General features: G+C 49.1%; 1 protein-coding gene across 5 annotated transcripts in view; it reads right to left on the bottom strand.

Moving 5' to 3' along the window:
* Positions 1-13,340: 13,340 nt before the first annotated feature.
* Positions 13,341-23,633, bottom strand: part of SLCO2B1 (solute carrier organic anion transporter family member 2B1) — a 51,324-nt gene continuing 41,031 nt past the window's right edge. For 2 of the 5 annotated variants that reach the window (XM_055423681.2, XM_055423684.2), the window contains exons 10-14: positions 22,726-22,891; positions 17,895-18,058; positions 16,690-16,754; positions 16,226-16,346; positions 13,343-15,212 (exon numbers count right to left, since the gene is read on the bottom strand). In XM_055423681.2, the coding sequence (XP_055279656.1) occupies positions 15,032-15,212; positions 16,226-16,346; positions 16,690-16,754; positions 17,895-18,058; positions 22,726-22,891 (697 nt within the window). In that variant the 3' untranslated portion in view covers positions 13,343-15,031. Of the gene's footprint in view, positions 15,213-16,225; positions 16,347-16,689; positions 16,755-17,894; positions 18,059-22,725; positions 22,892-23,633 lie in introns of all 5 variants that reach the window. The other 3 variants (XM_055423682.2, XM_055423683.2, XM_055423685.2) reach the window with 2 other exon arrangements.

Genomic DNA, 23,633 nt, shown 5'->3' with positions numbered 1-23,633 from the left:
GTTAGGTGTCAGGAGCAGGCCTCCAGAGGCCAGGTCACTTTTGACCAGCAAGACTGCTTACCTGGGTATCTCAGTCCTTGGGCAAGGGATTGCAGGCAGACAGCCAACAAGCAGAGCTCCAGAGACATCAGCCAGGCCTGAGTCCTACCTCGAGCCAAGCCGGGACTATCAGGTTGGTAAGGGGAAATATTTGTATGCACTTCTAGAACTCCTGGAGGATAGGACCTGGTTCTCATTCATCTCTTTATCCCCCACTCCCATCTGCTCCCAGTCCCAGCACTGGGCCTGGTACACTGTCAGTGCTCAGGAAGCGAGGGTTGATCAGAGAGACTCTGGGGTCCTTGCCTCAGTTTCTTGGCATGCCATCAGAAGCGAAACTGGGGGACCAGCTACCTCTCCTGGCTCATCTCCCCCTTTCCTCCGTCCTGCTCTAAGTTCCAGACTCACCAACTAGTTCCCTGAATGTATGCCAAGCTGTTTCACTGCCATGCCTTTGTACATGCCGTTCCCTCCACCCAAGGCCCTCCCTCAACCAGGTCAGCGCAGTGAACTCCCACTAATCCATCCTTCCTTTAAGGCTCAGTGAGTGCAATTACTGCCTTCTCTGGGGAGCCTTCTGGAACTGGCCCCAGGAAATCTTCCACATCGTGACCTCTCTGGGTCCTGCCCATGCAGGCCTCTGTTGAACCACTTGGCACAGAACGTTGTCGGTATACGTCCCCTCCACTCAGCCATACTTTTGGGTCTGTTTCTCTCTGTACCTCCAGTGTCTAGCTAGGACCAGGTGCAGAGGGGAAAGCTAGGAGGGATTTTGTGCCTCTCTACCCACCCCCACCCCTTGGAGACAGGAGATGCAGCTGGCAAATTTGCAGGGCTTTGAATGCCAGGCTAAGGAGAGAGGCTTGGTCAGATTTTCATTTTTGAAAAATCCTGGTGGCTGGGACACCCTCATCTGGGTGTCATTTTTTCAATTTGTCCCTCTCCTAGACCTCTCCTGTCCCTCTCCTAGTTAGTTCTCAGCAGGAAGATGGAATATGGGCCTCCGTCAGGGCTCATGGCTGCCCTTTCCCCTGCAGTCCCTCTTTTCCCCCTCTGCTTTAACTTGCAACCCCTGAGGTCTTTCCCAAAAGCTTGGGGTCTGGGATCCACCCCCACTACTCAGAGGCCAAGTCTAAACCTCAATCCCCTGTTATGTAAGTGAATTATCCACTGTTCCCAACCAGCGCCAGCCAGATCTCCTCCTCCTCCTAATTGATTTAATCTTCTCATACCGGAGAGCTGGGCGGGGTTGGGGAGACAGTGTTGATCAGAAGCCAACACGTCCGTGACGTAGGCTCATTAATTACAGAGAATCTAGGTCATGGATTGGCTCTGGGTGGTTCTGATTCTCCCCCTCCCTTGTCATTTGGGCCTCTGAAAGGACATTTTCAGTTTCTCCTCATTCCTCAAACCCCAGACCCAAACAGAAAGTTGAGGGTTCCATTAGATCCTATTTCTGTCTCTCAAATCTCTCCGAACACTCAGTGCTAGATGGAAATTCCCCGCATTTTAATGTGAACACAGGACATTGCTAAACCTAATTGTTGAGGATTGAAGAGATGAGCAGATGATTTAATTTGGGGGTGGGAAGAGACTGTAGAGTTGCCTTTATTTGCTTTCCACATGATGCACGTCTCCACTTTGTAGCTTCTCTGCTAGAGGATGTCCTTCTTGTGCAGCCCTAGAGATGGGAATCTCACTCTCCCAAGAAAGTCCTTCTCATTGTATGATGTCCTTTCTCCCATGAAAAAGACCCCAGTCTTGTGACTTCCTCTGGGATTTAGCTTTGCCTTTGGGGCCACAGGGCATGCCCCAGGACAGCCAGCCAGATCCTGAGCCAGAGGGATTATCATCCCTGACTTTTCTCCAGGCTGGCTCTTTCACCAGTTCCTCATTTGGTAGACTTGACAGATTACTCCTCACTGTATCTCCTACGTGGACAAGACATGGATGTCATCATCCCTCCTGATGCACAGGGCAGAACACAGGCCCCAGAAAAAGGCCACTACCTTTTTTGATCATGTTATTAGACTTTCATTGATAACAGTCTGAGATCTTTTGGGGTCTTAGCACACTTTTGACTCAATTTAAGGATAGAGTCAGCTCACCCCCATGGTCATTTTTCTGATGTTAGCAATAGAAAGTCTCCATGAAAGTGATCTTTGTGATATTTAAGAATGCCTCCATGTTTCCCATAATTCTTCTTTCCATATACCCTGACATTTATCTTACCATATAATCATGTAATTATACATCATTCGCCCACACAACTATCTAACTATGTATTAATCTATCCACTCACCAACCACACTGTCCACCTACATACCCTTCATTTAGCTGTGCATAGAATCACTCATGTACTCATTCACCTGTCCATCTTCCCACCTACATACCAACCTGATTACCTTTTCCCCACCTATATTTTGTACTTATCTGTCCATCCATACATTCACCCACCATCCATCCGTATGCCCACTTACCCATCCACACATCCATCCCTTCATCTACTCTCTTTTCCAGTCACCCATACATCAATATTCATCATCCATCCATCTATCCATCCATCCAATACTTTCTGAGATTCTATCACATCTCAGATCTTGTATTGAGTATTCTGAGTGCTTCAAAGCTGAATAAAATGCAAGCTCTCTGTCTTCTTAGGGGAAGGGATGAGAGCAGATAAGACAGATGATGCTGAGTATGATAAAACAGGAATAAAGAAAATGTGTTGGAGGTTCAGAGGAGAGAAAAGTGGCATCTGGATAAGACTGTGGATGCTTTCCCAACAGGGGAAACTTTGCTTTGAGCCTCGATGGGACAGCAGTATTTGGACATACACAGATGTATTGGAAGTAATTCCAAGTAGAAGCAGCACATCAAAGGTATAGAAAGCAGAATTCATGTCCCATTTTGTATGTTCCTGCCAAAGTGCCTAGTGCAGATCTGGGCACATTTTAGTAACCTAATACATACTTCCTGATTGATATTTTTTTCTTCTCTGATGGGGGCACCCCCAACACTTGATCAGGATAAGAGTTCACTCTTTCTGTTTAAGAGGATTCTACAGTTGCCTTGCTGATGGCCTTGAGCAAAACACAAAACATCTCTGGATTTCTCTGAGTTTAGGGCTGAATTTCTGACTCTGTCAGTTGTTCCTTTCCCCCAATCTTAGTTATTTTTATCATGCTTTCTGAAGAGAGATTAGCATTTCCATGTATCTTGTACTTTATTTCCTTTTGTTGGTACAAATGAACTCAACCCTGCCTGTCTTCGACTTATTCAGCCCTATTCCCAGGCAAAAAGTCTGTGATGTGGACAAAGTGGGGAGCTCTATGCAAGGGAAGTAACACTGAAGTAGAAACCAGGAGCTGTGAATTCAGCCCCACCTTTGCCCTCAGCTTGTTGTATGGCCTTGGGCAAATCTCTTCCCCTGTCTGTTTTAAAGAATTTTAGCACAGAACACATTTGAGATTGCCTAATCCAACATCCTCATCTTAAAAATGAAAGGAAAAAAAAAAAGCAGTCTCGTAAAGGGCATGCCACTTGCTGTAGATCATATCTAGATTAGTGGCAAAGTCAGAACTAAGCTTCAGATTTCCTGACTTTCAGTTTGGTATTTTCTTTACCCAACCACCACATTTCATCTCCAGTCACAGCCCCCTATACATTTCAGGGAGAGCTTCCTCTCCCACCTCCATTCTCCAGGAAAAAAATGTATGAGTCTTTCAGTTGTTCTGGCTATGTGTCCCTGATTCGTGTCTAGGTGGGGGCTGGGCAGGCAGTATTTAAGAGCAAGTATTCCCAGCCTGACGGAGTTAATTATGTTCATCAGGAAGAGAGAAGAGAAAGGAACAAGGCGCTCTGGTTATCTCCTGGGCTTTAATCAAATTGAGAAACGAGGAAATCCATCACCCAGAGGCTAAGGGAGTAGGAGAGCTTGGCTTCCGCTGGCTCTGGGTCCTGTAATGGGTTGGGCGCTGTCCAAGGTGCTGACATCTTCACTTACTGCTCTGAGTTGCTGGGAGGGGCCCAATCTGGGCAGAGGGACGGCAGCTCTTAGGAGATGGCCCAGGAAAGAGCAAGAAAAGGTCTGGACATGGGGGAAAGGTTTGAGTTTCTAATCTTCTCTTCTTCATTTGTCTATCTGATTTAGAGAAAATATCCCTTCTTAAGACTAGAGTCCTGAACTGGGGTTAAAGAAATAGAGAAAGGAGCACCCTGAACCCCTTGATTTCAGGAAGTTGCCCCAGCATGAGGGCAAAAGCTCAGTCCTTGGTCTTTGGGGATTCCTCATGTTAAGGAGTGATGTATCTTATGCTTTTATAAAGTCCTCAGTCTAATGGCAGAGAAATGAACTTACCTTTGGGAATTTATTAATTTGGTGGAGAAACATCATTCTGCCTTTAACTCAAGCTCAAGTATGATATAAGAGAGTCATAGACCAGACTGGAGCCTCCAGTCTGATGGGGAAGACATTGTCTTCCTCTAAAAAACTCTGTTTGGTTGAAGAGACACTCTTAATTTATGGGGGAGTCTCAATTATAATCAGAAAGACAAGATAACAGATAAATTAAAATATGCTCTATAATCAACCAAAGATGTCAAATCTTCACATTTGTGATTAAGGTTTTTGGTGCTAGATATTCAGTGTCAATCAAATAAGGCTTTCTGGTAGAGGTGAGTTTGAGTTGAAACTAAAAGCAAGGGACTTGAGCCCTTCATATTACAATCATGCCTTTTCATTCTCTTATATTCCTTTTGGAATTAGAATAAGCCTGGGCACAGAGAAGGTTCTTATTTAATGAACAATCACCACTAGATAGAGAGTGAATATACCTGCTTTGTGGGTATGGAGACTGCAGAGTGAGGCTGAGGTTGGAATCAGTGAGGAGGGTTGGTTTGAATAGAGAGCCCAAGGCTGGGTGGGGGATGGCAGTGGGATGATAACATGAGCAGAGAGGTAGCCCAATGTGTGTCCAAGCCAGTGAAGCACCACATACAGAGCAACTCCTTCATGTTTTTGGAGCTGGTAAGAGACATTTTATTGAATCTGGGATTGTTAAAGCTAGAGACTATTAAATTACAAAATCATAGACTGTGCAGCTTCCAGAGTCATACAATCATGGCAAGTTAGAATATTAAAATCATAGCATGTTAGCAGGGCAGAATTACAGTGTGTTGAAATTATAGAACTGTGGCATATTAAAACCAAAGGGCCAACAATCCATATTAGAGCATCTTAAAATCCAAGAATCTCAGTGTCAAAAAGGAAAAGAAACAGCAATTTAGTGACTCTATTTGTATCAGTTATGGTGCTGGGAGTATTAGAATATACTAGAGTATATGATCCCATTTAATTCCTACCCCAAGTTTTAAGCCATTCAACTCCATTCCTACTCAATGCAGTACTTTTGACAAATGTTTATCAAGCACAGCCTTGTGTCAATTTCGTGACAGGGGCGTCATTGCCTCTCTGCATACCCCAACCCCTGGCTGAATGGAAGCTAAGAAGCTCTCCCTTATATAAGCTGCCTCCCTGTAGTGTCCCCACATCAGTCCAGTTCATGTCCTCTGAGCTACACTAAGTCTAATCTTCCACTCACATGACAGCTTTTCAGATGGCTAAAGACAGTCCTTATTTCTTTCTTCTCTAGGATAAGCTGGTTTGTTCATCATGTAGCTAGAAATGGGACAGCAAGTCAAAGAATATTTGAGCTAGAAAGGCCCTTAGAGGTCATCTTGTTCAGAGACTTCCTTTTACTGCAAAGCAGTATAGCATTATGGTTAGGAGCTGGGTCTTTAGAGAAGAGAGATGAGCCTGAACTCAGAATGCAAAGATCCAGCACTAACTTGTTCTGTAACCTTGGGCAAGTTACCTAAAATCCCTGAGCCTCAGTCTCCTTATCTAAAAAATAAAGATAATAATAATATTGACATGGCACACTTGATGGGAGGATTGAATGAGATAATGCAAGGGAAGCTCTTAGCAGAATGCTTGGCACACAGCAAGCAGTCAATAAATATTAGCTATGATTACTGGAGGCCCATAGGGGCAGGGATTTGCTTAAGATCACAGAGCAACTCAGAGACAGAACTGGGGTTAGACCAAGGACTCCTGCCTCCCAGCCAAGGACCCTTTCATGTACCACAGTTTCACTCTACCTTCCTGGGGAAAAGGAAACTCAGAGGGGACTGGAATTATTTCCTCTCAGTTAGAATCCAAGTAAGAGAAAGCCTGGTGGCTTAAGAGAGCCACAACTACTGAAGTCTGTGTACCCTAGAGCCCATGCTCTGCAACAAAAGAAACCACTGCAAAATAAGCCTAGGCAGCACAACTAGGAAACAGCCCCCTCTCATTGCAACTAGAAAAAAGCCCACTTGCAGCAATGGCCTAGCACAGCCAAAAATAAAGAAATAAATAAAATTTTAAAACAAAATAAACAACACCATAAAACCAAGTATCTATGGCACACCACCTAAAATTATTCTGAATGCTCCCATGACTAGGCTTACTACACTTTTGGAAATACTGAGACATATATTGAAAAGAATGTATATTCAAAACTTTCTCTGTTGGGGTAACTATCAAATCCATAAATGGGCATGGAGGATAGGGAAAGGCATTGTGTCACCTTAAAGTATTCTCTGTACTGTTTTATCATCAAGCTCCTATAACTTTCTGTCCATCCTCACTTAACCATGCCTTCTAACCCTGTGTGCACTCCTCCAGGTAACAGAGGCCATCACAGTAACACACTTCAGTCCCCACACTATTGATCACATGAGTCTTAGCTGAGGAGTTCAAGACATGCATTCCCTACTCTACTGGACAGCACATCAACCCAACTGGAAATTTAAATATTTTCACTATATCGCTTTGTCAAAAATTTCACTCAGGTATCGTGTAACTAGCCACTCTCTCTCTCTGATGTATTTATTCCTTTCTTTCTCATATCTCTCAAAATTCCTTTCCCAGATAAGAGGACATCTCAGGTTTTCTTGTGTCACCCACTCCAATCTCCTATCACATCCCTGTCTCCACACAGTAGGGACTCCAGTTATTTTCTCTTTTAGTTCTTAAACATTTTTCACAGTTTAAATATATTTTCCTCCAGCCTCAAAAGGGCTTCCCAGGTGGCGCTAGTGGTAAAGAATCCACCTACCAATGAAGGAGATGCCAGAGACATGGGTTTGATCCCTAGGATGGGAAGATCTCCTGGAGTAGGAAATGGCAACTCACTCCAGTATTCTTGCCTGGAAAATTCCATGGAAAAAGGAGCCTGGCAGGCCAAAGAGAGTTGGACACAGCTGAGCACACAGAGCACACAACCTCAAAAACAAAAAAAAAACAACTGGTGGGGGACTTCTCTGGTGGTGCAGTGGATAAGAATCTGCCTGCCAAGGCAGGGGACACCGATTTGATCCCTGGACTGTAATGATCCCACATGCCACGGAGCAACTAAGCTCACGTGCCACAACTGATGAGCCTGTGCTGCACATCCAGAGAAGCCACCTCAATGAGAAGCCCAAGCACAACAACACAGAGTAGCCCCCACTCGCCGCAACTGGAGAAAGCCCACATGCAAAGCAGCAAAGACCCAGGACTGCCCCCCGCCAAAAACCCCAAAACTGATGGCTTAAACTTTTTATTTCCTTAACAAGGAAGCCAGAGGGCTGTGGAGCCAGGGTTGGTCTGGCTATTCAACCATTTCTCTGACGACCCAGGCTTTTTCCATTTTAAGCCTTGAGAGAGAGGTTCTCCTTGTGATCACAAAGTGGCTGATGCAGCACCAAGTATCATGACCTCCCAAGCAGGAAGAAAGGGCATGGAAATGAAAAGAATCTTCTCTCATGCCTCTCTCTTATCCAAGAGGGGCGCTTTCCAAGAAGACCATCCCCTCATATCTCACTGACCAAAATAAAGTCACACGTTCATTCTTAGACTACTCACTGGCAAAGAGGAAGGCATCTCCATGAATGGCTTGGATCATCCTGTGGCTGGGCACCTTGCTATTGGAAAGAGGAAAAGGGTACTGGCTGTTGGAAGGCAACTAACAGTGCGTGCCACCCTCACCCTCTGTCTCCTCTCTGAAGCCTCCCTTTTCAGCTCCACCTCCGCCAGGTGGCTTTTCTTTATTTCTGTCTCTTTGTCCTGCGGATCCTCTTCCAGCACGTAATTGAGCATTGCCCAGTTCACGTCACAGTCTACTTTGCCAAGCTTTTCATCTTTTCATGTCCAAATCTTGTCTCCTTGGCTAGTCTGTGAGCATTGGGAGAATAATAGCAGCTACTAATGAATAAGTACCTATTGGGTGCCAGGCCCTGTTTTGAATACTTGTAGTAGCTTGTTTCCAACAGCTCCCAAAGATCCACACACATCCTGGTATCCACACCTGTGTGTGTTCCTGTCCCACACTGTGCCAAGTTTAGTCTGGGTGACCAAAAGAGTATCAGAAAAGTAAAGAGTATGAGAAAAGTAATGGTATGTCACTTCCAAGGTCAGATTATAAAGGATACTGTGGCTTCCATCTTAGCAGATTCTCTTTCTTGGCTCATTCATTTAGTGAAAGTCAGCCCCCGGTCATGAGCAGTCTCGTGGAGCCTCTTGTGTAAAATGGAACTAAAATTTTTGACGAACTTCCAGCAAAGAATGGAGACCTGACAATCACAGAGGGGGCTTGGAAGTGATCCTCCAATCCTGGTTGAGCCTTCTGATGACTGCACCCCTGGCTGACACTTGACTGTAACCCCATGAGACATTCTGAGCCAGAATCTCTCAATTCTGAGTTCTTGACCCTCAGAAATTGTATGTTGCACTGTGCTCAGTCACTCAGTCCTGTCTGACTCTTTGTAGCCCCATGGACTGTAGCCCGCTAGGCTCCTCCGCCCATGGAATTTTCTAGGCAAGAACACTGGAGTGGGTTGCCATTTCCTCTTTCAGAAATTGTGTGAGATAATAAATATTTGTTGTTTTAAGCGGCTAAGTTCGGGGATAATTTGTTACTCAGCAATAGTTAACTGCTACAGTGCTACATTATCACGTTAAACCCTCATCACAACTCTTTGAAACACAGGATTTTTTTCTCCCAATTTTCTGATGAGAAAACCGAGGCTGAGATGAATGCAGTTGACTTCGCACACCTGGAAAGTGACGAGCTGGGATTTGTCCTCATGTCTGTTGGATTCCGAAGCAGAGGGAACTTGGTTCTGTCTTCCCAGCTGGAATGGCTCCAGCTTCAAGGTGAAGGTTCCAGTCACATCCGTTAGCAGCTACTACATCTGTTGTGTGTGTGTGAGTCAGGGACAAGTACGTTTATTAGAAAAAACACTGGGATTTAAGAGGGGGATGTCTGAGCAACCTTGGACAAGCTTCTGCCTCGGTGTCTCTAGCCACTGTGTGGAGATAATAGCTTTTGTTCTACATTCCTCACCAGGCAGCTCTGAGAATCAGTGTGAAGGGACTTTGTAAAATGCAGTGCTGTGTAGTGCTGTGATCATGGAGAGGCTCTCACAGTCCACAGGGGAGGCAGCCCCACAAGGCCTCCTCTGTACACAAGGCCAGTGCTCCCTCTCTGCTTCCACCTGAGTCTGGGTTCAGAAGACAGAGAATCCTGAGAGCAATTGAGCATCCCAACCAACTGCTCCAGCATCGTCCCTCACCATGCTCTCTCTCTTAGACTACACTGTAGTCCTGCTGAACTAGTGGAAATTTCCCAAGCTTGACAGGAACTCTCTGTATTTTGAGCTTTTATCTGTGTAGTTTCTTCTCCCTGGACACTGTTCCCAACTTCTCCACCTGGTATGTTCCTACTCATCTTTTAAGACTCATCTTAGATGTCCAAACTTCTAGGATGCTGCTGTTGACCTGGTTCAAGGCTTCCTACATCTCCTCTTCATTAGGACACCAGTCTCCTGCCTGAGCTCTTGGCATCCAGCTTCTTGTTTCCATTCAAAGCCCCCATGGTGCAGCCTGCAGTCTTTCTAAAGCACAAATCTTGTCATGTCACTCCCTGCTTAAAATAACCAGTCAATTGACTGATCCATCAATCAGTGCTTCAAGGGCTCCTCTTTGCCCTCAGGAAGACATCCAAAGCCTTCAGCTGGAAATCAAGGCTTGGTCCCTACAGGTATCTCTAGCTTCGGCTCTCCTCTCTCTCCTGATGGCCCTGCACACGTAGTACATCCCAACCACATCACTCTTGTACCATATCTCAGACACACTTTGCTCTCTCTCTTTTTTTTTTTTTAATAAAAATGTGATTTTTATTTATTTATGCTGTGCCGGGTCTTCACTGCTACACGGGCTTTTCTCGAGTTGCTGGGAGCAGGGGCCCCTCTTCGTTTGAGTCCGTGGGCTTCTCCTGTTGCGGAGTGCAGGCGCAGTAGTTGTGGCACATGGACTCAGGTGTTGCAGGCTCACCTACTCGAGAGCACAAGCTCAGTCGGTGTGGTGATCGGGCTTAGTTGCTCCGAGGCATGTGGGATCTTCCCAGACCAGGGGTGGAACCTGTGTCACCTGCATTGGCAGTTGGATTCTTTACCCCTGAGCCACCAGGGAAGCCCACACCTCGCTGTCTTATTCCTTCCTATCTTTGCCCTTCCCACCATTTCTCATGCCCATTCACATATCCTCTACCTGGGGATTTCCGGCCTAATCTTCAAGGCCAGCTCTGACTTAACCTTTTCTGGGAAGCCTTCCATAGCATCCCCTTCTCCCCTATCCAAAATGACTACTCATGCTTTTGTTACTATTTGTCAGCTTATCTGCTTATACTGGGAGTTTCCGATCCTGGCCCCAAGGAGCATCCCCAGCAGGGCCAGGAAAAGGGTGTAGAGCAGCCGTATAAATTGTTGGGTGGGTGGGTGGTTGAATAAATGAATGAATGAATAGTCAATGGATCCATCCTTGAACCATCACTTCTTGGCCAGCGCCAGAACTGTTTCCAGCATTAGCCCATTTTATAGCAAAAGGGGAAGCAGAAGGAAGGGGCTGCTGGGACTGCTCGAAGGGAGAAAGAAAATCAATAAAAATGTAAATCTGGTTGAGAAAAGCTGTCCCAGGCTGGCTGTGGGGAGAGATAAGACTGGGCTGGCTGAGCCCTGGCTGACAGTGGAAGAGAGATTAGGGGACAGGCAGAGCGGCAGCCAGGGCAGGGCAGAGGGAAGGTGTCTCCCCCTCAGTGGTGCCTCCTCCCTCTGTCTTCACTGTCCACTCGCACCACCACGTGCTCCCTAAATTCTTTCAGGGACTGGAGAAGCGGAGGGAAACTTACAAATACTGATCATCAGGTGTACTGTCTGTGAATGGGTATATTATCATTATTTTGTCTGCATACTTTTTAGGGTAGAGGAAGTAGGAATAATCAACCTCACTTTACAGGTGAAGAAACTGAGAGGCAGAGAAGTTAAATCTTGCCCAGGATCACATCATGAGCCGGTGGCAGAGTCCAGATCTGAACTGACTCTAAAATTCTGTTCTTTTTTCTCCACTCCACTGGAAGTCTACAGCCAGGCTTTAGATGACCCCCAACCTCTGAAATTAGATGCACAATTGTGTATAAGTCCGTGTACATCTTTAATGGGGCATCTATATCTTTCATCTGATTCCCTAAGGTGGTAGTCACCCACTCCCGTTGCTTATATGATGCTGCGTCCCTGGAGGTGGTGGCCTTTGAGCTGGAAGTTTGGGCAGGACTTCATGAAGCGAGATTGTGAGACTAACAATGGAGTGGCATGTGAACAAGGTCAGCTGGATAGAGGGAAGAGCACATGTAGGGGTTCTAGGGGGAAAGAATTCAACACATCTAAAGAATGGCAAGAGTGCTGTAGGTTCTTGCTCCTTGTTTATTTGTGCTCCAATCATGGCTTCTGAGGGCGATCTGCCTGCCGTGCAGTTTCTCAGGATGGGTCTGTCGCCCAAAGGAACTCCAGGCCAGGAATCAGGATGTCCAATCTGGTTCCAGTGCTGTTCTCAGCTGGTTTCACCACCATAGAATCTAGCGGGAGACTATACACCTTCTCCTCCAACTCCCAGGGACAGGGTGAGAAGAAAGGGAGCTAACAGGTGCAACTGCTTATAGCTTTTCATGGCCAGAAGCCTTGTCAGGGAAGAGGGCTGCTCCCTGTATCTGGGAAGTCCACGGGCCCTTAGCTGTTCCACCCCTGGCTCTCAGCCCCATGTGTCTCTTGCGATTTACTCCTGGAGTCTCCTCATCCTGACCAGCCTGGGTGATTTTAAGCACCTCAACTTCTTTGAATCTCAGCTCAACCCAGAGGTGGACTCAGCATGAAGCTAAGGCTGCTTGAGCATGAGGGCCTCTACCCAGGCCCAGAGAGAGGCCTCTGCAATACATCCCTGTTGTCAAGTTCTCGGGAAATTTGCAAAGGTTGACACTTTCACCACAGTGGGTCAAGGTTGCTAGTTCTTTCCCCTCCAATTTCCCTTGTATCCTGGCTTCCCTTTATGTAAGGTCATTGGCATGGGCATTTCTGGAATATGGCTAAGGGGGAGTGGAATTGGAGAACAATTTAATTTGGGCTCATTGGAATATATTTATGTGGTTATCAGTCACCTTCACAAAGAGATAAATCATTGCTAGCTACCTCTGTATAGAGAATGGCTTCTAGGAATCTTCCTATCCACAGTTCAACTCATTTGGCATTGTGACATCAAAGTGTCATATTCAGAGGTCATCTGGTGACATGAGTGTGTTTTCTGCTGCCTCACCCTGGAAGTGTATGGACAATAGAGGAGAAACGGGTTTGAAATCTACAGAACCAGAAGCTAGTCTGTAGAAAATATTTCCAATCATTAGGGGAAATTTTTGGAAGTGTGCACAGCAGACAGTAAAAAGTCTTAGGCTATTTTTCTGAATTGTGAGATACATTGTTTTGACTTCTTTTTTAATTCTAAGTAAATATTCACCTTCTTACCTTATTTTGTATTCTTTTGCTTAAAGAAAACTTCCCAAGTTGTATAAGCTCCAATTCTCACAAAATTGAAGTCTAATCCTGGCTCCAGCCTTTACTTTGTGTAATCTTGGTCAAGTTGCTTATCCTTTCTGAACCATTTCCTCTTCTATAAAACGTGAATGACAATTTGGGCAGGTAAGGACTTGGAAAGCCTTGTGACCTTATTCCACTTCTGAAAATGTTACTAGAGGAAGTAACCCAGCCAGATGAAAGTGAGACCAGACTACATAGGGAGGGGAAGATGTAATATACAAGAAATAATGGTAAGCAATGAATCCAGTAAAACTTAAATCGAAATAACTGGAAATAATGTGGTTGCAAACTGTAATGCAGTTTGTAAGAAAGATTTCTGTAATAGAAGAGACACTGTGCAAGAACAAATTTATTGATAAGCTATATTTATGATTCCAGATTATTTCTGCAAAATGTGGGAAACAAGAGGGAATGAGGAGGAATATGAACATAGAAACAGCCTCATCTTGTTGGATGAGACTTTGAAATTCCTGGCATTGATAAGTACAGGCTCAGATATTTGTTCAACATTTAAAGGTATCAACCAGTAGAATAAAAACGGGAATTAGAACGTTTGTATCTCCCTCTTCTTTCATATGGGATAGCCCCAAAGCCCTGCCACGGAGAGCTGCACAGAAGGCCAGAGCTTGTGGCTAAACCCCCAGCTTCTCCCCTGGCCCCCAGCACAGGGCTCCACCTGGGTTTGGGAAGCTCCTGCTGATGATTCCCTGTCTCTTGTCTCCCAAGGTTGGGTATGGCTGGCGACAGAACAGGCTGGGAGCAGGTTGGGAAACTCTCTCCCCTTCCCAGGAAGATAATCAAGCCAGATAAGCCCTGGCCAGAAAACCAGACAAGGCCTGACACAGACAAGGGCCTGTTTGTTCACACCCAAGCAGCCCACAGACCCACTTATTACACAGAATCAGGCATTACTGCTCCCGGATCACCGGGCTGGGCATCACAACGAACAGGTTCTTATGCCAACCCAGGCATCACAGAGAACCAGATGTTATCCCAATATGTGGGTGTCACAGAATGAGACATTGTCTACACGGTCCCAGCTGACACAGGATCAGGCACTGGGGAGGAAGTGGTGAAGTTAAGACTCTCGTCACAGAAGTCAAAGCGGTGGGCCCATGCCAAACGTATGAAATCTTGGCAATCCATTGATACCAGTGAGTCTATCATGAGTGGGTTTGGTCTTCAAAATTAGAAAATGCCCAAGAGTGGGACCTGGATCCCCCTCACCACCAGGCATAGAATAGGCCTCACCCAGACTCTGATACCTTGAGGGCAAGGGCTGGGATTTCCTGAGTCCAGAGACGAGGCTCCCTGCTCAGCCAAGGCCCCTGGGGCCTTCACCAGGTTTCCTGAAGGCCCTGCCTGCATAGCCTGGATGTCCTGAGTGTCTCCCCAGTGCTCAGGACTCTGCCTCCAGGGGGCGCCAAATAGACACATCTCAATAGAGGCTGTACTGGCCCCACATTCAGGCTGAGTGGGGCTGGGGAGGAGACCTGAGTTGGATGTCCTGGCCAAGTAGGTGGTCCCAACTGGAAGAGACCTGAAAGCTGACAAGTTTATTTCCTGACCGAGATGGAGGCTGAGGCTCAGATGGAGGCTGAGGCTCCAGGTGAGCAGCAGAGAGGGGCCAGGACCCAGTGTGTGGGGGAGCCTGGCCTACGATTGTCCATTTCTCCATCCTAGGGCCCTGGGTCCTTCCACCCAGGAAAGTCTGTTTTCAGGTCAGCCTGTGTGGCTGAGGGAGAAAGACAGAAGACCCTCATGCTCCAGGAGGGGTCAACACAACAAACCCCCAAGGAGCTCTTTGGTTCAGATGAACAAACACAGGCCCAGAGAGGGTCAGTGGCTTACTCGAAGCCACACAACAAGTTAGTGGAAGACTCACAATTGGAAAACAGGGTTTCCAATACCCAATTTCAGGCAAAGGGCCCTGAGGAGGTACTCGCCGTGGCTGCCACTCTTGGCTAGGCTAGGGCCCTGGGACAGCTCACACTCTGGATTCCTCAGGCTCCTTCTTTGCCTCTGATGTTAACAGCTGCTGCTGCAGGCCAGGGTTGGGTATGGTCGCCTTGGTCCTCTCCTCTTTGTCCTGCTGCCTTAAGATGGCCAAAATCAAGGCAAAACAGGCCAGGGAGCCTATCTTGAAGAAGAACTGGAGGCCGATGAACCTGGGAAAGAGTGAGGAACCCTTGAACTCAGGACCTCCCCATTCAAAGCCTGGATGTGCTGGGGCTGGGAGCAGAGTCGGGTCAGCAATCATCACCCATTATGCAGTGGAGACACTGAGGCCTTGTCAGGGAGAGGCCTCCAGCCTCAGGGCAGTGGACCCTGTCACCATGGCTTTGGCTGGGGAGGCAGGGGAGCCCCTGAAGTTGACCCCCATGGGAGTCCTTCCTTGGAAGGTGGGAAAGGCTCTGAAAAGGGAGCCCTGGGTTGGGGGAGAAGCCTGGGCATCTCCCCTGCCCTGTCCTGACTGCCTCATGGCCTGGGCTGGCCCTGCCTCTTTCTGGGTCTTTCTAAGGGCTCAGGGGGCCTGTTAATTGCAACTCTAGATTGCCTTGCCTGCCACAAGAGGAGGATTCCTGCTTCTCTAATTCACCAAGGCTCTTCTTTGAGTTCTCCTCTAGGAAGCCCTCCTGGAACCATGCACTCCTCAGAGCTGGAGGTAAACAGCTCCCTGCTTCCAGATGTGCTAGTAAGTCCATCTCTGCAACTGTCAATCAATCCCAGGGCCACTAGCCTTTCTGCCTTCAGGTTCCTTTGGGCTCCCCATTATACTGATGGGAAGACTGAGTCCCAAAAAAGGTAGGTCTCACAATGAGGGAGACAGAGCTGGGCCTGGATCCTCGGCCTCCAGTGTCCTAGATAGAGCCATCTTCCTACCCCATGCCAACTTCCTGTCTTTCTCACCACTGCTTGGCTTCCCGTAGTCTCTCTTCACTCATCCCAGCTTTGCCAGTTAAGAAGCTGAGTGACTTTGGGCCACTTACTTAAATCTCACTATCTTCGTCCATCCCAAGGGGAGACAATATCTAGCTGGCAAGCCTGGGGATTAGCACTGGAGAGAGCCTGTGTCACCTTGCAGGTGGGTGTCAGCGGACCGCCCCTCCCTGATGGGACCCCAAAAATATTTTTGAGCAGTTTCCCTATAGCCCCCTGGCAATTGAATCCTGGGTCTCACCGGTTTCGAAGGAGGTCATGGTCATAGTAGCGGCAGACGGCCCGACGCCCGCAGCTCCGGGCCCAGTACACACAGGTGGTGTCGATGGCACTGCCGTGGATCACGGGGCTGGGCATCCAGGCTGAAGGAGGAGGTGGTCAGGGGACAGTGGAAACTCGGCATCCCTGTACCCCTCACCCCGCCCCATCCCTGGCACTGAACCACTGGGGCTCTGAGCCACTGGGAGCCTCTTGGCCCATGAAGTCCTCAGCCTTCAAGCCCACCCTCACCCTCGTATTGGATGCTGTTTCCCTGATGGGCTATTTAGCTGCTTGCACACCCATGTCCAGGGTACCTAGGTCAGATTTGGAGCCCTGTGGACCAGTGAAGCCTAAGGTCAGGGACTGGTTCCCACTCATCCTTATGCCCCCCAGGCCTGGCACACAGCAGGTATCTGGACCAGTGGTCCCCAGCATGTTCTTTACCCAAAACTCTCATGAGCATGAACTGGATCCCCACAGCCAGAGTCTTGTCTTCTTTCTTCACTCCCCTAACAAGCAGGGACAGAACGACATGCGGATTGAGAGGACTCCAGCCTTCAAGGGGTTCTCACCATCCCCCTCTCCCCTACCACCCAACATCAGCCTGGCCCGTCTGAGGTCCTTGGCAGGTAGGGCACAGGCTCCACACTCCCTTCAACCTACAGAGCCTGGTCCTAGCTGTACCCGTTGGCCATCAGGGCCCTGTGCTGACCTACCTGTGCGTCACAGCACCACTCTCTTCCCACCCCCTGGACCCACCAAATTCTCCCCTTCCTTCCACACTTGGCAAAACTTGGAGCTGGGCAATCAGATACATGGTTTAACTTCCCTGATCACTATGATACCTCAGCCTGGGTGGCCCTGGTGACCACTGGCTCCTCTTCTTAGTAATCCCAGAGTGCTCGCTATGGTTCGGTTATTCTCTAGTGTGCCCCCCCGTCATGTCACCGCCATGTAGTAGGTATAGCATTACGCCCATTTTATAGATAAAGAGACTGACAGATATTTAGGCAAGCTGAGTGACTTGGCCAAGATCCCACAGCTGATGGGTGTCAGGAGTCAGAATCTGTGCAGCAGACTGACTGCATTAACTCCTCTTAGGCTGCCTGCTGGGGCATCTGATTCCTCTACTTTTGCTCTTGCAGCCTGATTTATGGATCCACATGCCTTCTAATATGGTAAGGCATCCCTCTTCTAATTTTCTAGAAAAGAAATAGGGAATAACATAATCCCAGCATAATGAAAATTTGGAAATATCCTGCTCTGAGGTCCTCTTATTCCAGCCTCCACCTCAGGAGGTGCTGACTCTGGCCTCAAGGGACAATTTGTCGGTCCCGGCAGGTATCCTCAGGAAATGACCAGGAAGATCTTGGACCAAGAGGGAGTGCACAGCACAGGCTTGGTCCACAGTGGGCATTCAATCCCTCAACACTTGCTCCTGACTTTCTCTGAGCCTCAGTTGTCCTATCTATAAGATGGAGAGAAAACTTCCTCTCAGCAGTTGCCATGAAGATGATGATATGACAGCCTGATCTGCTGCAGGGGCCCAGGACTCCGGCTTCTTCAGACCCCTCCCTCAGGATTCCCTGTCTTGCCTGTGGTTAAGGACCTCTTGGTATCCCCCAGTTCTGGCACACCCCTGCTTTCACCTTAGGATGAGCATGAAGGAGGGTGTGTGGGTGACACTCGCCAGCGCGGCACCCAGGCTGATCAGGATCATGAAGGGAAGCACCAGGTGGCTGCAGGCCGAGTCACAGGAGCCGGCTGGCACGGGGCCGCCCCCCGCCACGCAGCTGCAGTTGGTGTAGAAGACCTAGGGTGGGGAGCGGGGAAGAAGAGCCTTCAGGAACCTCTAAGGACAAGCAGCTGGCCAAGGGCCCGAGGCTCCAGGAGGCTTGTGAGAGAGCCACGGACACCAACGACAGTGAAGTGGGGCAGAGCTGGCTGGATGCTGGGACTTCTGGCCCATTGGCTGAGTCGGGATAGCTTGAGCGCCAGACAGTATCTGGACACAGGCTGTCTGCACACAGATGGGCTGAGGCTGTAGGGAGAGGGGGGCATGGAGAAGAGAAAAGGGAGAAAGAACCAGAAGACAATCACCCCCAACACAGTGCACAGACACTCACGCACGTTCGCTACACACACACGTGTATGTGCTCACACATACATATAATCACACACTCACCACCTGTACACACACACGCCTTCACACATACTGACACTCACACCCCACACACATGCTCATGCACTTACACACACACACACACACACACCCCACACACTCTCACTCATTTTTTTTCACCTGGCAACGTCAGAATGTTCGAAATTCCTCATGGTCTGTGCAAAAGACTAAAGCAGCAAAGAGTATTTGGGGGGAAGGAATTCAGATTTTCCAGTTCAGTGTCCCCCTTTCTGCCTTCCTGAGGTCTTCCCGGGATGCTAGAGTGGATTCTCAGGGAGAGATTCAAGTACAGGATGGAGAGAGAGGCAGACATCACAGGGGGAGTCTTGGACCAGCAGGTAAGGGAGCACCAAGGAAGGCTTCACCAAAGAGAGGCGTTGGGTTTGGGTCTTGAGGAATGAATAGGAGTTCACCAAGAGGAGAACTGGAGTAGAAGGAGTGTCAAATGTAAAATTACAGTGGCACGAAAGAAGCCAGAGAATCTCTCCTTGTATGTACGCGAAGGCAGAGGGGAGGCCCTCGGGGTGGGGGTCACTGTGTGCTGGGGCCACACTGTGAAGAGCCTTGGACTCAAAAGGGAACCCGACTGCTATTTCCAGAAGAGGGTGGGCTAGGTGCCCCGTCAGTCATCCTGCTGATTTAAAACCCTGGATAAAATATTGAAAGCAGTGTTCCGAAAGTATCCATAGGTTGGAAAAAAATTCTCCGGTTCAGAACTAAGTGAAGTGAACCCAGGGAGGAGAGCAGAGTCCTGACACAGGTTTTGGCCGCCAGGTGTTTGCAGAACCCTGTACGATGGAACACAGCTTTCCGGGGTTTGGGGGCTACAGGGCCAGAGGATGAGTCCTGGCCCTCCCTCTAGCCAGGTGAAAAGCCTAATAGGAGACACCTGGAAAACTGGGACCCCAACCAAAGGCTGAAGAATGAGGAAAAGCAAACTGCTTTCTAAAGTGCAAGGAAGTGTCCTCGGGCTGGTGTGGGGTGCATTTGATTCCATCCTTCATTCCCAGACCCAGGTGGCCTGGAAAACCCCCAGTTCTTTCAGAATTGGTCTACACCACCTAGGGCGCCTGAAGGGAGCAAAGCTGAGCCAAGAAGACCTGGCTTTGCTCCTCTGCTCTGTAGATCAAAGTTTCCCAACCAGTGTGTCCCAGAGGCCCTTGGCCTCAGCCAAGAGACAGGTGAGCAGAGATGCCAGCGGCCCTCAGGATGACCTGGTGAGCTCTGGGCAGAGAGAATCCTCTAGGCCTTTCACTTCCAGCTGTGGCAGCTGTAGGCTCTTCCTAGTATGGAAAGGGCTGGGAAGCCCTGACATGGATGCCCAGAGCCACAGGGAGATTTTAAGCATGAGAGAGACAAGACCTGATAGCACACAAGCTGTTCTGCTGATTCAAGAGGATGGACCTGATCCAGGAGGCAGGTGAAGAGGCAGGAGGGAGGGAGAGTGGGATGGAGAAAAGGGTTTTGATTTGAGAGATACTGCTTTGGCCAGAATGTTCATTCGGGTTTTTCCCAAACATACTTCCTATGGGAAAACCTGAACGACCCTTTTGGCCAACCCTATATTTAGGAGGTGGAATTAGGGCAAGGTGAGACACACACACACACACAGAAACAGAGAGAGGACAGATTGGAGACCTGGGATTCCAGCTTGGGTGACTGGGTGCTCCAGCCATTGCATGACAAGGCTACGCTGGCCATATATGGGTCCCCCCTGAGCACACACCATTTGGAACCTCACTACACTGAGCAACCCACTGGGTTCCAACCAATAAAGGGACAGGGAAGTGGAGAAATACATCCAGGCCAGGTCACTGGAAGTGAACAATTCTGTTCTGAGACGCAGAACGTTGCTGGGAGGGACGAAAAAGCTACAGGGCTTTCTCGTGGGGTTTTCCCAGCCCTTTATCCACATTCATCTAATTCCACGGCAGGAAGCTCTTCTTACGAATGGCTTCAGTCTCTCCAGCTGCTTCTGAGCCTCACTCCCTGGGGCCCCACCCCCTGAGCCCTAGATGCCGCCAGCCATCCACGTCTCCCTTTTTACCTCTGGTCCTTTCCTCATTCATAAATGGTTACTGAGTGCAGCTGTGATGGACACCGCCTGACTCATCCCTGGGCTGAGGAGCTCAAGTCGGCCTGAGGAGGCAGGCTCATCAAGAGACAATCCCAGGACTGCCCTGGCAGTCCAGAGTGATCCCTGGTCCAGGAGGATTCCACATGCCATGGTATGGCTGGACCCGTGTGCCACAGCTACAGAAGCCCGTGCACTCTAGAGCCTGTGCTCTGCAACAAGAGAAGCCACTGTAACGAGAAACCTGAACGCTGCAACTAGAGAAAGCCCGTGTGCAGCACCGAAGACCCAGCACAACCAAAAATCAATCAATCGATTAATTTAAAAAAGAGAGACAGTTCCAAGCCAGTGTGATAGTTCCTGAGTGTCAACCAGGACTCAGCTGCACCCTCCCCCAAATGCCATACCTAACACCACCTCTGAGGGTGCTCTGGAGAGGGAGCTGGGCTCAGAGGCCACAGCCCTTGGTTCTAGTATCAGGTTTGGCATTAAAACTTTGGGCAAGGCCTTGTCCTTTTCCTGGGCCTCCATTTCCCATCTGTATAATGGGCACAACAGAAGTGTGTATCACTGCATCCTTAAAATTTCTCAGGCTGAGTGCTTTTCTTGGATCATGTCATGTGGCTCTTCACTTAATAAATGTATCTAGATGAAGAATTCTGAACAATGCCTGGTGTATAGCAGGCACTCAATACTCTCACCCCCACTTCGCAGAGCAGGAAATTGAGGCACAGATTAAACCATTTGCTGAAGGTAACAGAGCCAGCTGGAAGCAGAACCAGATAGCCTGGCCTCAGTACTCACAGCCCCATATCTGCAGGAGTTCACAGTCACCTTGGGGATCCTGCCCCAGCTGCCAAGGCCTGGGGTCCCCTAGAAGGGTCTCAGGGAGATCAAATAAGGTCAGGACAGTGAGTGCTAGGATGCTTGAAAGCCTGGATTGCAAACAGTATACAGAGCACGGGAGGTGCCTGGCTGGCTTCTGAAGTACCATCAACCAGGTGCTTCACTCCATGCCAGCCTGTGCGGCCCAGGTCCCTCCCCGTAAGGGTCTTGGGCTTAGAGGCTGTTGCCCAGCAGGACAGAATGGCAGGGGTTCTGCATGATGTGGGTGGGGACTCTGGAGAGAGGGAGGTATTGTCATAACAACCAGCCTGACACTCCCATCCCACCACACACACACATACTATATTCCAGCCTGGGGGCCTGAGGAAGGCGAGTATTGTCCCCATTTGTCCATCGGGGCTAGTGAGGAGGGAGGAGGGCAGGAGCCAGCTGGTCCTGGTGGTCTCTCTAAGGTTCCCATAGAATGCACTGCAGTTAGCTATGCTGCCCACTCCTCCCCTTCTCCCCCCACACCCCACCCCTGGGAGCTCCTTGAGAGCAGGGCCTCTTGGCTCTGGGTCTGTCCTCAGCCCCCAGCACAGGACCCGGCACAAAGGATACTCTCCACAAAGGTTTGTTGACTGACTGACTGACTAACTGAATGGGCTCATTGCTCCAGCCTCCTCACTCACCTCCCTGCTTCCTGGTCTGCATTCTGCTCACCTTCCTCCACACTATGGCCTCAAGTGTGATCAAACACAGGTCTGACCTTGTCACTCCCCTGCTCAAAACCCATCCAAGTCTCCCCATTGCTCTCCAGATAAAGTCCCTACTCGTGTCCTGGCATTCGAGGCCCTTCCTTATCTGGGCCTTACTTTCCCTCCATGAAATCTTAGGCTTCTGCTCTAATGGTATCTGCATGTGTGTGTATGTGTGCCTGAATGCCGTGTGCTGTGCCCTCCCTGCCGGGAAAGCCCTTCCCTAGTTTGCCTGCTTACCCTTGAAGATCCAGCACAAATGCCACGTCCCATGAAGCCTTCTGGGACCCTCCCAGGTGGGCTACATCTCCTTCCATCATTGATTGTTCTTGTGAGGACCACTTCTGTCTGTCACCACCCCTGGAATTCCTGAGTTACTTCCTTCTGCACCTCCCCTGCCTGGACAGCTGGGACCAGATCTGATTCACCTCTGTACTCGGGGCCCTGGCACAAGACTGGCAATGAAGGCTTATTGAAAGAATAATATTCTGTATCTGCCAACAGAAGGAGAAGACAGGTGATAAACAGAAAGAAGAGCCAGAGAATGAGAACATTCAGAGGTGGAGGGCGTGACAGGCACACGGAGACAGGGAGAGCAGAGCCTGTGAGAGGCAGAGGGAGCAGCCGAAGGCCTGACCCACCTGGCTTTTGTCTGGAACCTCCTGGCCTACCCGGCTTGTGCAGCCTGCGTGGCAGGGCGTCATGTACTCCACTCGAGTGCTGGAGTCGCAGACGGGGTTAAAGTCATCTGAGGGGCAGGAACAGGACTCCATGCAGCCTGGAAATAGCTCCAGGCCAGGCTGGGCGCTGGTGGGAGAGAAGGCTGGCATGGTTGGTCTGGTTCTCCCTCCCTCAGGCCAGGGCTACCTCGCCCCTGCAACCTCCCCTGAGAGCCATGGTCAGACTTCAGCTCTGCATAGAGGTTTTTACCGTCAGAGCTATTCCATGACATGCAGTGGTGAGCCCCTTGCCAAGGAAGCTGCAAGAGGCCTCCAATGGGAGAATTGGGAAGCAGGGACTGGGCCAGAGGCTCTGAGACCCCTTCCAGTCCCAAGATCCTACAAGTCTTTGAGCTGCTTCTGTGAACATCTCTGTTCCTCAGTGACCCTCTTTTTAGGGGACATAAGATAAATTCTTCCCAGAATTTAGTCTCATATGAAAAGTACCTTTATCTCAACGAGCTGGATTGCTTCCTTTTCTGACAAAATTAGAACTATACGTGTGGGGTCCGGTCAGGGTACCTGAGTAGCTGTGAGGTTTCCGACCTGTTCCTGCCTCTCTCTGGCCTCAGTTTCTCTGCCACCTCTGCGGATTCCCTCTCCCCATTGCCATCCTGCAGCCTCACGACCTCCCTCTCACTCTCACCACCCTCTTCACCGCCCAGGGCATGTTTCAGTCCCATCTGACTCCCTTTGAGAGTCTGTTCCCAAGTCTCAGGAGATCCCCTGCTCTAGTCTGGCCAGGGCCAGGCACGTGGGGACAGGAGATCAGAAGGGAGGGGACTCCTTGCTATCCTCGTCTGTGAAATAGGGATAATGGTAGGACCTCT

This window comes from Moschus berezovskii, chromosome 14 (assembly GCF_049115385.1).
Source record: "Moschus berezovskii isolate FMDL1 chromosome 14, NW_MosBer_1.0, whole genome shotgun sequence".
Taxonomy (NCBI): Eukaryota; Metazoa; Chordata; class Mammalia; order Artiodactyla; family Moschidae; genus Moschus; species Moschus berezovskii.
Note: the sequence above shows the minus strand (reverse complement) of the source record. Positions and strands in the feature narration are given on the sequence as shown.